This window comes from Neophocaena asiaeorientalis, unplaced genomic scaffold (assembly GCF_003031525.2).
Source record: "Neophocaena asiaeorientalis asiaeorientalis breed wild unplaced genomic scaffold, Neophocaena_asiaeorientalis_V1.1 scaffold7, whole genome shotgun sequence".
Lineage (NCBI taxonomy): Eukaryota > Metazoa > Chordata > Mammalia > Artiodactyla > Phocoenidae > Neophocaena > Neophocaena asiaeorientalis.
In genome coordinates, this window is record NW_020185337.1 from 8,241,241 (window position 1) to 8,256,823 (window position 15,583).

A 15,583-nucleotide genomic window follows, 5' to 3' on the forward strand; every position below is an offset into this window, starting at 1 on the left:
TAAAGGACTTGAGACCATAAGACTGTGGCTAAACACATCATATTTACCCTGCCTAATGACCCTTAACAGGAAAAACATCTTTCATTCCACAGGAGAGCTCGGACAGGAGACTTAAAATGCTAATACAATTGGTAGGACCAATACTACATAATATTCTCAAGAGGTAAAGAATCACAGGATTTTGTTTTAGATCAGGGATAAGAAAATAGAAAGGGCTGGACCTAGAAGTGGGATATGAGGAGAGGGAGGGTATAAAATGCAAGGCTGAAAACCAAAGACAAATTTCCTTGACATCACGATTTTACTGGAGGTCTGTCTTGCTGCCCTTCACCTACTCACAACACCAAACCAATAAGAAGACTGAGGCCAAAAGAATGTTATATCCTAAGGGGCACTCACACCTTAGTGGGAACTGAGTTGATAACCTTTGCCAAAGCCTTGAATCACTGAACAAATGAAAATGTTTATAAATTATGAAATTGCAATTATGGACTGGTTTATCTGCAAAACTGATAGCAATCAGTCTATGAAACAAGACATCACATTATGAAAATAAAAAACTCAAATTACCTCAGCGGAAGATATTCCCAATTAAATAAAAAGAGAGAAAAAGAACCTGAAGGTATAGAAAAGGCTCGGCCAAGCCCACCACAGCATGTCATGAAGTACTACATTCCAAGCACCACCACATATGGACGCGCAGTTGCTCAAGCAGCGGCCCTATGGTATTGCCAGGCTCTCTGTGGACCACTTAGATACGTTTTCTCGTTCAATCTCTAGAGACTTTATGAAGTAGAGACCATTAACACGTCTGCATTTTGCACATTCAGGTACTGAGGTTTAGTAGTGTTGGATAACCCAGGCAAAGGCACAGAGTCTGGATCTGAATTCATGAACTGAAGTTTTGTTTTTCAACTGAGGTTTGTTTTTCACTAAAACTCCAAAGAGCTGAAATCAAGCACTCTCTCAAAGACTTATTACAGTTTTAGGAAGTATACAACTAAAAAACCCTTTAAGATTATCAAGAAATAATAGAAGTTCTGTTAGTTAATGTTGAGACAATTTGTACTAAATGGAAATATTAACAGAGTTTTAAAATCTGTCACCTCTATTGCTAAAAGACACTTCTGTTTAAATATTATACTAACCACGTGAACACTCCAGCTTAGGCACAGAGGCAAATGGTAGTTACATTTAAAGGGTTCCTTTCTTTTGCTCCTAGGACATCAAATCTTCCAGAATTCACATGGAAAGGTACCACGAACTTACTTTGACCTGAGGATAGGACTTCTTGTTCTTTTCACTAGATGCACCAGGGAGTCCGCCATGGGAGGGGCCTTCACACACATAACGGAAACGAAATCCTCTCTGCAAAGGTAAACACAAGGTGAACAAGTTTGAGAAATACTTACGAAAAATTACAGGGACAAAGTTATACAAATTTCAAATGCTTGGTGTATTAAAGGAAAAACATAAACTGTGAAAGACTGTAGATGAGAACCACTTTTCCCATAACCTTATTACAAACATTGACGGTAACTGATATTTGTGCACTGAGCTGTGGCTTAAAAGCCAGGTCCCTGGCCCTGTGGAACCTCTCCTGCTGTGCTATGTGGACAGTAACCTGCTGCAGAGTTTAAGCCTTAGACTCGACGTGCTACAGCTTGTTTGCATCAGCTTCCTCATCTCGAATTGCTGCTGCCAAGCTCTGAAATTGGCCATATGACTCAAAGTTAAGCTTCTCTGACTCTTGAAGGAATTCCTTTATCGACTCCGATGACAGCTGGTCCAGGAGGGCATACAGAAATGTCTTGTTAAATATATCGCATCAGCGTTGTAGAACACACCCTACGCTAGACCTCACATCTGGTCAGCAACTCTCAACAGCTCAGAAGAGAAGAGTTTTAAGATTATCACTATTATCAGCTCCAGCTGGCCATGTTAACTGACTTGAATAAATCCAAAATTAGATAGTCCCTTTAACTCAAGAATTTTATAGACATAGCAAATTGATTAAGAATTAGCTAGAAGCCTTTACTATGTGGGCTGATAAACACCTAAGTTCTATGTTTTTTTATCTATACAAAAAAGGTTAGACTAGACCATACTCAAGATCTATTCCAGTTCTAACATTTTATGACTTGCAAAGCTAACAATTATAACTGTGCATATTTGTATACGAAGAATAAAACAAGAGCACTTATGAGAATGGCTCTCATCATCATATTAAGGGAGCTTTCAACATTTTCCCTGAAAGACTCAACTTTATAACGATGTCAAACAATTTGTGGTAGTGTTAGTAGTTTTAATTATACAGTCACTTGACCAGATGGTTTTCCTATTTTCAAATTCACCCTTCAGTGAAAAGAATATGTTAATACACTTTAAGGAACATCCTCACCTTTCATTTATGTTATTGTGGGGTTGACTTCATATAAACACTACTGGATCCCTAGGCATCAGAAGCTTCGAACACCCACTACTTGGTGGTGAGGGCTTTCTCCCTTGCACACTGGACAGTGGAGCCCAGCAAACACGAAGGTTTGACAGCTTTGAGCTCACGGACCAATGTAAAATTTCTGCCCTCCTTAGATTGCACTGCATTTCACTATGCCTCACAGGGTCTTGAAAAGCAGTCTGAGAGGTCCAGGTACCCTGAACTAATTAAAGCACCTGAAATTGTTTCTAAATTCTGTGAGAATTTTCTAATTTTCAAAGAGGATCAGTCTAAAGCATATTTAATGGGACAAATAAGGCCTGAAGTAAATTCCTTAGTCGGGGAAACTGCTTCAAGTCACACATGGGTCTGGTGTGTATGATCAACTCATCAAAGTGGCACCTAAAACAACTCTTGCAAATGGCTCCTCAGGAGATCCCAAACCTAAACACCTGGGAAGCTTTTTGAGGTTAGTCATTTGGAGACAATTATACTCTGTTTTGCTTCTCACAAAATTCAAACTAAAAAAAAAATTACAAATTCAGACCTATACCTTTTATAGACAAAGGCTGTTGACTTTTTTTTTTTTTTTTCCGGTACGCGGGCCTCTTACTGTTGTGGCCTCTCCCGTTGCGGAGCACAGGCTCCAGACACGCAGGCTCAGCGGCCATGGCTCACGGGCCCAGCCGCTCCGCGGCATGTGGGATCCTCCCGGACCGGGGCACGAACCCGTGTCCCCTGCACCGGCAGGCGGACTCTCAACCACTGCGCCACCAGGGAAGCCCAAGTTGACTTATTTTTAATAATTAAGTGAAATTTCTAAAAGCATGAAAAAGCAACCCCGTGTGTAACAGCCTCCAGAATTGACTAGCCATAAAATAGGGATTTACCTGACTGCTAATCAATTTAAATACAAGTTTAGTTTTTAAATAATATTAGATAATTAGCACTTAATAATATGCAACAGAACTGGATACGCTAAAGATTAGTAGTCTATGCTGTGACTCATCTCTGTCAGAGCTGGGGAAAATTGTGGCAGAGACTCCAAAGACAAAGGAACATTTTTCTAGATTTTATTTTTTAAACTTAATAAATTAATTCATTATCTTTAATCACAAAATTCCTTCAGAACAATTGGAAAAATAAGTACTTATACATCTACTTTTCTATCTTACTGGAAGTGGTTTCAAATAGAATATGAGTAAAGAGACATGTCTTAATAGCTTGCTTATCATTTAAAAAGCAACAGACATTATTCATGGTTGGATAAGAGTATTAAACTTCCATGCAAAGGAATTTCTAACCTGAGGATAGAAATTTATTACTGTTTTTTTTTTTTTAAGGAAGCTAGGATGTCTTCAAATGCATAGTCTGGATGCATTTCAGATTCTAAATTTTTGAGATTAAAGGTTTGCCAATCCACAGCCATTCATCTCAGTAACTCCATTTGCTTAAAATGAGTCATCAACCTCAAAGGCAAGGCTATAACCATCCGGTCAGAAAGTCTGACTTAAATACAATCTTCTTACTTTCACTGGAGTCAGACATCAAAATATTATCAGTTTGGTAAGCAAACACACTGATTTACTCAGATAAGCCGTTACACATCCACAAATAGCGAATTAAATTTTGAATTGTGGACCTACGTAACCCACCCTTCAAATAAATCATAAGTATCAATTTTTCCTTGTGACTACTGGACCCGTAGTAAGAAACTGCATTTAAAAATTCTTATTGTAGTGCTATGCTTATGAAAATGGATATTTGAAAAACACATTTTACCTAGTATGCAAATAAAGTTTAGTTGATTTCTCAGTTTCACAGACTCAGAAAATTTTCCAGGAGGCCAGACTACTGCCTAGAATGTTAAGGGATAACCTTCCATTGGGAGGGTCTTTGAGAGAGTCAGTGGCCTCCTGTGGGAACTCACCACTATGGAATTGGACACGGAGGTAAAACAAAGTCATGTCAGCAGCCTGTGGGGTCAGGGTGTGCCACCTGCAAGCGACTAAAACAACAGCCTCAAGTCTCACATGGCATTCCTGTCCCCACACCAAAAATGTTAACCCAAGTTCAACCTCATAAGGATAGTCTATTCGGTCATAGTTAAGATATTTACATCCTTTACATCTTGACCAAAATCCAAATACATATATAAGGCCACGATTAGAGTAACCACAACCATGCTTTATTTAAGTTCTTGACCTAGTTAGCATTTGTTAAGTGTTACACTTACTTGCCTGAGCTACTAAAAACATTTAGGAAAGGTATTGGATGATATAACTCAAGAGAGCAGGTACACTCATCCTCAGTCTCACAAAGATGTGCTAATAAGCACATCCATTTGGAGATTTACCGACTTTGTCCTCATTTTGCAGAAGACTATACCATTATTTCCATCCCTCAGTGACTGAAATCTCCTACAGGCAAATATTAGAGATCCTCTTCCCTCCTCTTTGATAGCACTGGTCCCATACAATTTCTAATAACTATTCACCCATGAGGGCATGGTGAGGAGGCCACTTCAAGCCAGGTATCCTCTATAGAATCTAGTAGTAAGAGGAAGAGCCTGATAAAATAAAATGCTCCTCTCCTGACTCCAAAGAGACTGAGTCCAAAGCTACCACCAGAGAGAACTCAACCGTCCATTCTAATACTTTCTCTACACCCTACTGGTACCTTTAGTATCTTAGGTTACATGTTTCAAAGACAGAACAGAGAAGGCTGGAGCTCCAAAGAAAGGAGGAAGGCTAAGAAGTACTGCATGTGCAGGGACATGTTGATGGACGTAACTCAGCGTACATGAACTGCATGCATGTGTATTCCCTTATAAATGAAAATGAGTGGAGATAACCTATGCCTCTCCTAGGAGTGGCTGGTAAGCAAAGTTAGTAGAGATCGTGGGATATCAAGGATCTCTAATTAAGTTTTATAGAACTACATACTAAGGCTCAGGACAGTGTGAAGAATGACTAAGAGAAATGTAAAGTGGATGAATAAAGTTGTCACATAATTTGTCAGGTTGTTGATCTTCTAGATAAGGTACTTCCTTTGTAAAATTCATTTATTATTTTATTTGGTGCTTGAGATGTTAATATTAGACTTATGGATCTAACAATTAAAGAGAAAGTCCCACCCCTTTCATCTTCTTACCTGTTTAGGTTGCTCTAATATTTGAAGGTATGGGCCATCTGCTAAAAACAAAACAACAAACAGAAACCAAAAGAAACTGTGAGGCTTCTCAAATTTGGTAAAAAGAAAAATATATACATATAAAAGAAGTAAAAAAACTGAAATTATGTTTTTAAATATAGGCTTCAAATAAATGTTTTAGCTAAAATTCCACAAGGATATATCTTCCTTGTTCGAATATTAAATTTATCCTTATTTTAACAACAGTTTTACACCGTTAGAGAGAACCACACTATATAAACGTCTCGTTGAATGGTGATGGCGCATTGCACAACCCAACAAAAGGCATGATGTCTGGCAAGGATTAAGGCGTCAACAGCCTTCACAATCATGTCCACTAACAAAGCATTTTTTAAATGACACAAATACCAGTTAAAAGCAGCAACCACTGCCTGGGCACTATGAAATTTTCTTTTGCCGTCATATCATTAAACACTGATTTCCATTCTTCAAAGAGAATGTGCTTAATGTGAAATTACAAGAGACTGAGCTAGTGCCTACAAGTGAAACACACAGATAATGATCTCAGGCTATCTGCTTTTCCTTACACTAAGTTTTTGGTTCCTTTCCAATACTCAGAATCCGTAAGTACTGCCCTCATTCCTTAACTGGCTAGCTTGTTCCTCCTCCCTCCCAAATTTAATTTGGTCTCTCAGACATGGTAGATTCTTATTAACTCATAGCTTCTGATGTTTGTATACAACTTTTGAATACTGTGCTCTCATATAAACTCTGTTCTAAAACAAGCATTTTATAAAATTCTGAAAATAATTTAGATAGGTGCATACCAATTAATTGTTATAAAAACAAAGAATACTAGAAGCTTAATCCATAGCCTGACTATACCTGAGTTTGGAAACTCAAAGGAAAATCAGAAGCTCTGACAGTATAAATTCAAATTTGTTCAATATGAGAAAGTCCCTAAGCGTCCCAGCTGGTTTTTATGTCAACAGTAAAATAATCCATAGCTCTGCAATACATAAAGGCTCATGGTGTTTCTCACTTGTTTGAATGTAAATTAAAATGGTACTAAAAAAATTCTAGAATGCTTTGGTGTCCATTTCAACCTTCACTGTCTCTAGGCCAGAAGTTCAAGACTTATTTTAGATAAGTATATTTATTAAGAAAGCTAAACTTTCAGGTTGAAATTAAAAATAAACTTTAACTTGAGAGAGGATTTATTTTTACCTTTTCAGTATTATGATCAGTCAGGATAAGGCTAGAAAACTGTAGGAAACTAAGGTATAATTATTTCCTGTTATTATTCAAGAAATTTACAAGGAAGTCAGTTGAAAAATGACTGAATTTGAACTGAAACATACACAAGAAAAAAGGGTAGGGACTGACCAATGTAGTATAATTTAGGTAAATTATCTTCTCTTGTCTGTATGAAATTAATTCCTGGATGTATTTAACTACTTTTAGAAAAGAAACTGTTAGACTTTTAAAATTCCAAAAAATGGCTAGAATTTAATTTCTGATAAGGAGATAAAACTGATTAGAAAAGGAAATATTTTCACACTGCTAATATAAAGCCTGTACAACAATATAATAAATCTATTCATTAACATTCCCTCTAGAAAGCTAAGTGAACTTATGAAGAAGAGAAGTCTTTAAGAAAGCAACATTTGACAGCAAGGTCCAACTGTATATGAATAGCACAGGGAACTATATTCAATATCCTGTGATAAACCATAATGGAAAAGAATATAAAAAAATGTATACATGTGTGTAACTGAATCACTTTGCTGTACAGCAGAAATTAACACAACACTGTAAATCAACAATACTTCAGTTAAAAAAAAGAAGGCAACATTTGGATGCCATGGAAGATATAGAGGAGTTGGAACACATTTACATCAAACTTCAAGTCTCTCACTTCTTATTAACTCTTCTAAAAATACTTGAAGTTTTGCTATTATTTTTGCTGTATGATTTAATTTCCTTTAAATATGTGAAATTTTAAGGTTTGGGAATTTTATTAGTGAAATGGGGCCATTTTTTCTCTTTCAGGGAACACACTCAAACATTAAATCAACTAGAAAATTAGATTTGATATGCATATATTTGTTTTAATGCCAATTTTCCTTGGCCGCATTTCTATGCCATTAACTGACATCCTACAGCATAATGTTATAGACCTAGCAGTCGTGCCATATCCGATAGAGTTTTCCACAAGTAGCAAAACTACTAATGGTTTTAGATTTCAAGAAATATAAAACAGTCTACATGAAAATTACAAATTAATACTGGTTTACATTACCTCTCTGTCCCTCTAAAATGTGAATAAAACATCCATACATCTTGGTTTATAAAAACTGAACTATGCCACTGCAATGCAGAGGGAAAGTATGTGACAATAAAAATGATGAGGTAATAACTGGAAAATATGATTTTGAGGTATAATTATAAAAGTTTTTCTAATGTTATGGGCTAAATAATTCCTACAACATGAAGCTCTGACTACAGAATATTTACTGCGATAGTTCTTTTGATCATCTTATTTCTATCTCCATAAACTTGATGAAATAAAAACACTAAGAAAGCATCTGCATCAGGATATTGTTTGGCACCTACAAGGCATTAAATGGAAATGTATATGCTTCCTGAGGTCAGAGCCTTTCATGTTTTCAATAAAGTATCAGTACCAAGAAAAAGACTTTGATCCTCAGAATAAGAAGTTCACAGGAAACACGGAAGCTACCAAGACATTTACTTGTTCACAGGAAACTGACCTAGAGCTTATACTGGACAGCACTTGAGGAGATCTCAGGTACAGTAGCCTACAAAATATGTTTTGTGGGGTAAAGAGAGAAAGGGCTCAGTAGCACACTTCGTGAAGCTAATGAAGGTGAAGGTACAGCAGATTTACTTTTTTCCCTTCCCATGAACTTCTAGAAATAATAGATATAAAAATGCAGAAAAACATCTGATCTAAAAAATGAGAAGTGCCAGAGTAACACCACTAATTTTAAATGACGATGATACAAATTGGATAAAGTCTCCCATTGAGGACAAGCAAATCCATGGTAAATAGAATAGCTGATGCCCACTTCAGTGATCGCACAACTCTCTCTTACATACAACTTCCAAAATTGACTCACATAGCTTGTGAACATCTGTCGAGTCCCCCTGGTGAAGTGAGGAGCACATAAAAAGAGCTATCACAACAAGCTTACATAAGAATCAATAAATAAAAACAGAGACTGAGTTGACTGTTTTTAATCGGCCATATGAGATTAAACAATTTGTTGATGGGGATAATTAATAGAGTCATGTTAGGAGGAAGGATGATCCTCATGAGTTTATCCAACTGGTCAGAACATAAAGCAAAAAGCTTTTTAAAAAGATGATTCTTCTACTGAGATGACTTTTATTATTTTTGTACAATTTATGTTCCCAGTGTCTGGTATACTGGCTGGCACACAACAGGTACTCAAAAGTGTTTTTGGAATAGATCTGAGGAGTTGAGACTGCCTCATGTTTGCCTGGGACAAAGGAAACAGGAGTTATAAAGACACCAGCGATAACAAGATTGGGTGAAAGGGAAAATCCTACATGGAGTAAAGAAATTCCTTTTGAGCTGTGCTAGCAGATATCAGCAACAACTGTCAGTTATACAATGGGTAACTGGGGTCAAACATGTTTGTGCAAACACAGTCCAAAAAAGTATACTGAAAGATTGTTGTGTTTTTTTTTATAAATTTATTTTTTATTTATATTATTTTTATTTTTGGCTGCATTGGGTCTTCGTTGCTACATGCAGGCCTTCTCTAGTTGCAGTGAGTGAGGGCTGCTCTTTGTTGCGGTGCAAGGGCTTCTCATTTCGGTGGCTTCTCTTGTTGTGGAGCACGGGCTCTAGGCGCGTGGGCTTCAGTAGCTGTGGCACACTGGCTCAGTAGTTGTGGCTCACGGGCTCCAGAACACAGGCTCAGTAGTTGTGGCGCACAGGCTTAGGAGCTCCGCGGCATGTGGGATCTTCCCGGACCAGGGCTCAAACCCGTGTCCCCTGCACTGGCAGGCAGATTCTTAACCACTGTGCCACCAGGGAAGTCCCAAAAGATTGGTTTTTAAAACATAAATAACCATTTCCTTTCCAGGTACCTCACTGACTTTCTAAAAGAATGTACAGAAAATCCTGAATTTAAAGAAAGCAAAAGCAAAATGACACGGCAACAGAGATGAGGAATTTTCTTACCTGTTGGCAGTGGCATATCTGGTGGAAATAATTCTGGATTAAATATTGTATGATTCAAAGGATCCAAATGAAACATCTATAAAAAGGAAAATTTAGATATTTCAGTCATTATTTTTCCAACATTGTATTAAAAAATTGAACTTGAAACACCTAAAACTTAACTACAGGAACAAAAACTAAAGCCAAAAACAAAAACCTGAAAACACTTCAAATCAGAATCTAAAAAATACACTCAGAAGACCTAGCTAAGTTCTCATATGTACGGAACTTTACAGGGGGCTATGTGACAAAGGGATTTCAGAAGAATGACCTAGCTGTGAAGTCCACAGAGGTAAGGACATGGTGTAGCTTGCTTACTGGTATATCTGCAGGACTCAGTGTACATTTATCAGAGTGGATGCTTAAATATTTGTTGAATTTATGATTTAAAGCTTATACTCTCTTAGAAATATAAGCATGAGAAGATAATCCTAGAAATCTGTATTTCTTTTATGATGATAAATAAACTCCTCCTCTAGCCATCCAACTTCAAGGCCTGAAAGAATTAGGTAGCAGCCCTAGAACAACTTACAGAAAAACTGAAAATACAACTTAGTCCAAAGAGCAAATAACTGAGCTCCCTCACTTTTTTTCCCCACCTTTATTTACCTAGCACAACACAAAATACCTGGAATTTAGTGGGTGTGGCAGGCTGAATAATGGCTCCTCCACGGACATCCACATCCCAATCCCCAGAACCTGTGAATGCTATCTCATATAGCAAAAGGGATTTCGTACATGTTTTTAGGGTAAGAATATACAGATGGGGAGATTATCCTGAATTATCTAGGTAGGCCCTATAGGAGGGATGCAGGAGATCAAAGTGAACTGTAGGAGATACAACAATGGAAGCAGGAAGGTGGAATGATGGAAGGGGTCGCAAGCCAAGAAATGCAAACAGCCTCTAGAAGTTCAAAAAGGTAAGGAAAGCTTTCAAAGGAATGCAGCCCTGCCAACACCTTGATTATAGACTTCTGACCTCCAGACTGTAAGAGAATAAATTTTTTTTTTTTTTGTGGTACGCGGGCCTCTCACTGTTGTGGCCTCTCCTGTTGCGGAGCACAGGCTCCGGACGCGCAGGCCCAGTGGCCATGGCTCACGGGCCCAGCCGCTCCGCGGCATGTGGGATCTTCCCGGACCGGGGCACGAACCCACGTCCCCTGCAGCGGCAGGAGGACACTCAACCACTGCGCCACCAGGGAAGCCCTAAATTTGTATTTTTTAAGCTACTGAACTTGTGGTAATTTGTTACAGTAGCACCAGAAAACTAATACAGTGGGCAAACAATATATTTTGATTGAATTATAATCTAACAATAAGTTACTAATAATTACTTATCCCAAGAGAAACATTTTCTTCCCACTTAGTTCACTTAGGATTTAAAATTCATATTTCTGAGTTTGGCATTTATTTCAACCTAAGTAAGTCATCTGTGGACAACACAGAAACCAAACATGTTTCATTGTTTTATGATACGCTAGTTAGTAAATATGCTGGAGCTGACATTTTTTTAAAAAACACAAATATTTTACTTCTTTTCTTTACTAGCATATTATTGGACATTCTTGGGTACCTAAGAATCTGTATGCCTAGTTAAATCAAGACTAAGAAATGCAGTGCTTAAATAAAGAAGGCTTCAGATCCAGTTGTGAGGTATGCAAATTTTCAATTGAGGAACAATAAATGTACTCCACTTCAGTGCTTCAGAGTGAAGTTCATCTACACAATTCACCATTTGCTAAAAAGGAAATAAAGGAATGAAAAAAACATGTTATTATAAAAATGGGCCCCACCTTACAGAGAGAATTCGTCAGTCTCAGAGCAGAAAAGATGACCTAGCAGAAAAAAATATTTCCTATGGTCCTGCAGGTGGCTAAAACGAGTGGTTAGAGGGCCAAAACTCTGATCTTAGGAGAGACACATGCCCCACTTCAGACAAGAAGAGGGAAGCTGTGTTGTGTGCTGCAGCTTGCACTGTGCATTAGGTCAGCGGTGGGGAGTAAATTCCAGAATACATTAAAACACTGAGGACATGCACATTTCAGGAAATATATACCATTAATCTTGAGACAAGGAAACAAACAAACTTCAAGGACCTCTCCCTTCAAAAATGGAAATATCAGAACATGCCCAACCTCTGTTGCTGATGATCACAAAAATGCCCACTTAAGAAAAGCTTTCAAAATGAATGTTTTTAGCAGGTTTTACTCTTGTGTGGCATAAAGGACCACCTCTTGCTGTTAGGATTTCCCGCGTATAGACAGGAAAGCATGGTTTAAAACTAAGCTGACCAACCCTAATGCTGGTTAGAGTTTGCCTTTAATTGTTAGAGATAGCATATTAAAAGCAAAAGGTAAAACACAGGTTTTTTATAATATGAGTAGCCAAATGTTTTTCATGCTTCAATCAAAGCAAATGGTCTTAGATTTATCCTATATCATCATTTGTACAATAAAATTCAAAAGAAGTATCTTAATGTGAAAAGCAATGCATACTCATTCTTTCTAAACCAATCAGAACATTATCAAGAGTAACGAATGCTATGTAAGTCTATTTTATTTAAAGAAGTAATACTAAATCCCTTTAAAAGTACTGAGTTGGGGCTTCCCTGGTGGCGCAGTGGTTGAGAGTCCGCCTGCCGATGCAGGGGACACGGGTCCGTGTCCCGGTCCGGGAGGATCCCACATGCCGCGGAGCGGCTGGGCCCCTGGGCCATGGTCGCTGAGCCTGCGCATCCAGAGCCTGTGCTCTGCAACGGGAGAGTCCACAACGGTGAGAGGCCCGCGTATCGTAAAAAAGAAAAAAAAGTATTGGGTTGGCCAAAAAGTTGGTTTGGGTTTTCCATAAGATGTTACGAAAATCCCGAACGAACTTTTTGGCCAGCCCAATATTTCGCTTTTGGTTTCTGGTTCTTTGCATGCATAAATTTGGGAAATACATTTTTTAGGTGGCTAAAGTTTCAGTGTGAAATGATTACAAAATGTGGACCAGGGTGTCCTGGCACCTAGTGCTCCCTCTCTTTGTCTAACCTAGCAAATTACATCTTTCAAATCTCAGCTTACACAGACTTCTTTTGGAAAGTCTGCCTAACCCTCCTCTTCTTCCCAGGCAGCACGGAGTGGTCCTCCTGGACATTTCTGTCCCGTACCGTGCAGACTGCTACTACAGCACTTACCACCACGTGGAAACTATTCACGTCTCTGTCCCTCCTATTAGAATGGCAGCTGCCCGCAATGTGTCACATTTTTGTACCCCTCCTTAGCCAATGCTCTGGTACATAGTAATGCCTCAATGAACAGCTCATGAATGAATAAATATCAATATTTTAAAAACACTTAATATTTAATTACCCTAGAGTCTGAAAATTGCTTGCAAATGGTTCATTAAATATATATACATTATATAAATAAATCTCTTTCTCTCTATATAAGTATACATATATATGTATAGGGCAAAATATTACCAACCAACGAAGATTTGTTGGACTATCCAATATTTCTACAGGCTTGAAATTGAAAATTTTCAAGTACAAAGTTAGGAGGAAAAAAAAAGGACACTGGAATCCCTTTATAATTGCAAATATAATTATAATGAACAGTTTTATATTCCCAAAGCACATTCATTGCCCACTAAGTCTTTTAAAGATCCCTGTGAGTGAAGACGGGAGGGGGGTGCTAAGTAATTCCTCAGGTTTTAAGAGCAGCCAGCACTTGGTTAAGATCTTTGAATTCTAAGTCCTTTTCACTACACCAGTCTGCCTCATTAGGTGAGTTTTCAATAAATACTTTGTCTTCTCCCCCAAAATGGTATGTTCAAGTCCTAACTCCTAATACCTCTGAATGTGACTTTACTTAAAAATAGGGTCTTTGCAGATGTAATCAAGTTAAGATGAGGTCATACTGAAGAATGGGCCCTCAATCCAATGCCTGGTACTTTTACAAGAGAATAGAGGAGGTTTGGATACAGAAACACAGAGGAGACAAAGGGAAGAAGGCCAATGTGCTGGAGTGACGAAGCTACAAGCCAAGGAATGCCAAGGACTGCCAGTAACCACCAGAAGCCAGGGGAGAACCATAGAAGAGGTTCTCCTTCAGATCTTCCAGAAGTAACTAACCCTGTCATCATCTTGATTTTGGACTTCTAGGCTCCAGAACTGAGAGAGAATATATCTCTGTTGTTTTAAGCTACTCAGTTTGTTGTAATTTGTTACAGCAGCCCTAAGAAACTAATACAAGTAGTTATCATTTGATCTGAAGCATATATAACTTTTATGCAACAATAAGTGACAGCAGGGTTTAAGTTACTCATTTTACATGACATGTCCTCTCAGACCTTACATAGAGGGACAGGAAAAACAATTTAAAAGAAATTTTTTACCACTTTTAGACTTTTCCTGATAGTTACTATTGTTGCCTCTGTATATTTTAAAATATGAATACATTTACAAAAAATTATTAGTGAGATTATTAAAATACTTACTTGTTCATGCCCTCCCAAATATGGGTCGTCTTCTGCCATTCTGGAGCTGTACATCAAAAGAATACAAAACTGAACTGTAAAACTGGAAGGAACCTTAAATTCCACAATGCAGGAGTAAACTGTTTTATTCCAGTAAGACGAAGTATAACCCTTTTTTAAAGACCTTAGGAGGAGGATATGGTGTAGTTCCTCTTTGGAATCTAAATCTAACAGTAGAAATATTGCGTAATCAAGGAATTACCACTCACATATAACCCACAACACTGATGTCAACCTCACAGTAGTGTCCTGGAGTTTGGTACAACTAGTCTTCATCCTCTGCATAAAAATCATGCCATTAGATTCCTTAGAGGCCATTTCTTTTTGTCACCATCTAGACTTCAAAGATTCACTTAGCTCTTTGTATAGGTTATTTTCCAACCCTTCATGAATTCTGTGATAGTCCTAGAACTATCTCCCCACTTTCTACATGCCACTTGAGTTGAGAAGCACAGAGGGGGTCATATTGCTGTGAGAGGGCCTGGTCAGTGCTTTGCATAGCACAGGGCAGGACGGCTGCAGTGTGCCGTGCTCTGTCCCCTAGAGCACTCCGCTGCTGCAGGCCACTTCCTCTGTCAGAGTGGTCCAGAAACACTGTAACATTAAACATGCAAGCAAAAGGCACAAAAATAAGAGCCCTTATTATCAAGGCTACAGTCTCAGATTTACTCAACCCCAGCCAGACACTAAAACATCACAGGCCCTAGCAATCTTCTGTTACCCAGAGGCCTTGACAAAAATTAAGAGCCACATGACCAGATAAAAACAGTATCTAAAATCACATATCATTTTGGATTTACTTAAGAAATATCCTTATCATTATTTTAAATATGTATAGGACAACTTTAAATTTACTTAGATCAAAGTTTAGACATATTGCCTGAAAACATAGAAGATAAAAAAAAAAAAAACAGAGCTGGAAGATTTGAAGCCAATTTTTCTCTTTCCTTTTTTCTCATGAAGTCTATAAAGCATTCAACAGCACTTGAATCTGGGCCTGTCCCAAAGTGTTAGCTGTCCACCAAAATCTGTTCTCTCCTTTTCCACAGTAATAGAGTTGTAGCTGGAAACACACTCAGCCAGAGTATACCCCACCCACACTCCTGTGGGGTTAGGGATGGTCATTAGAAGAAATGCTTGCCAGTGGAATGTCAGAACTATTTATTGTGTGCCATTTCCAGGTCTGGACTTAAGGCCCT

General features: G+C 38.1%; 1 protein-coding gene across 3 annotated transcripts in view; it reads right to left on the minus strand.

Annotated features, from left to right (window-relative positions):
• NFKB1 (nuclear factor kappa B subunit 1) overlaps positions 1–14,406 on the minus strand; it is a 101,472-nt gene extending 87,066 nt beyond the window's left edge. Inside the window, exons 1-4 of one of the 3 annotated variants that reach the window (XM_024736070.1) lie at positions 14,346–14,406; positions 9,828–9,903; positions 5,591–5,631; positions 1,270–1,368 (exon numbers count right to left, since the gene is read on the minus strand). In XM_024736070.1, coding sequence (XP_024591838.1) covers positions 1,270–1,368; positions 5,591–5,631; positions 9,828–9,903; positions 14,346–14,399 — 270 coding nt within the window. In that variant the 5' untranslated portion in view covers positions 14,400–14,406. The remainder of the gene's footprint in view (positions 1–1,269; positions 1,369–5,590; positions 5,632–9,827; positions 9,904–14,345) is intronic. The other 2 variants (XM_024736069.1, XM_024736068.1) reach the window with 2 other exon arrangements.
• Positions 14,407–15,583: the final 1,177 nt, after the last annotated feature.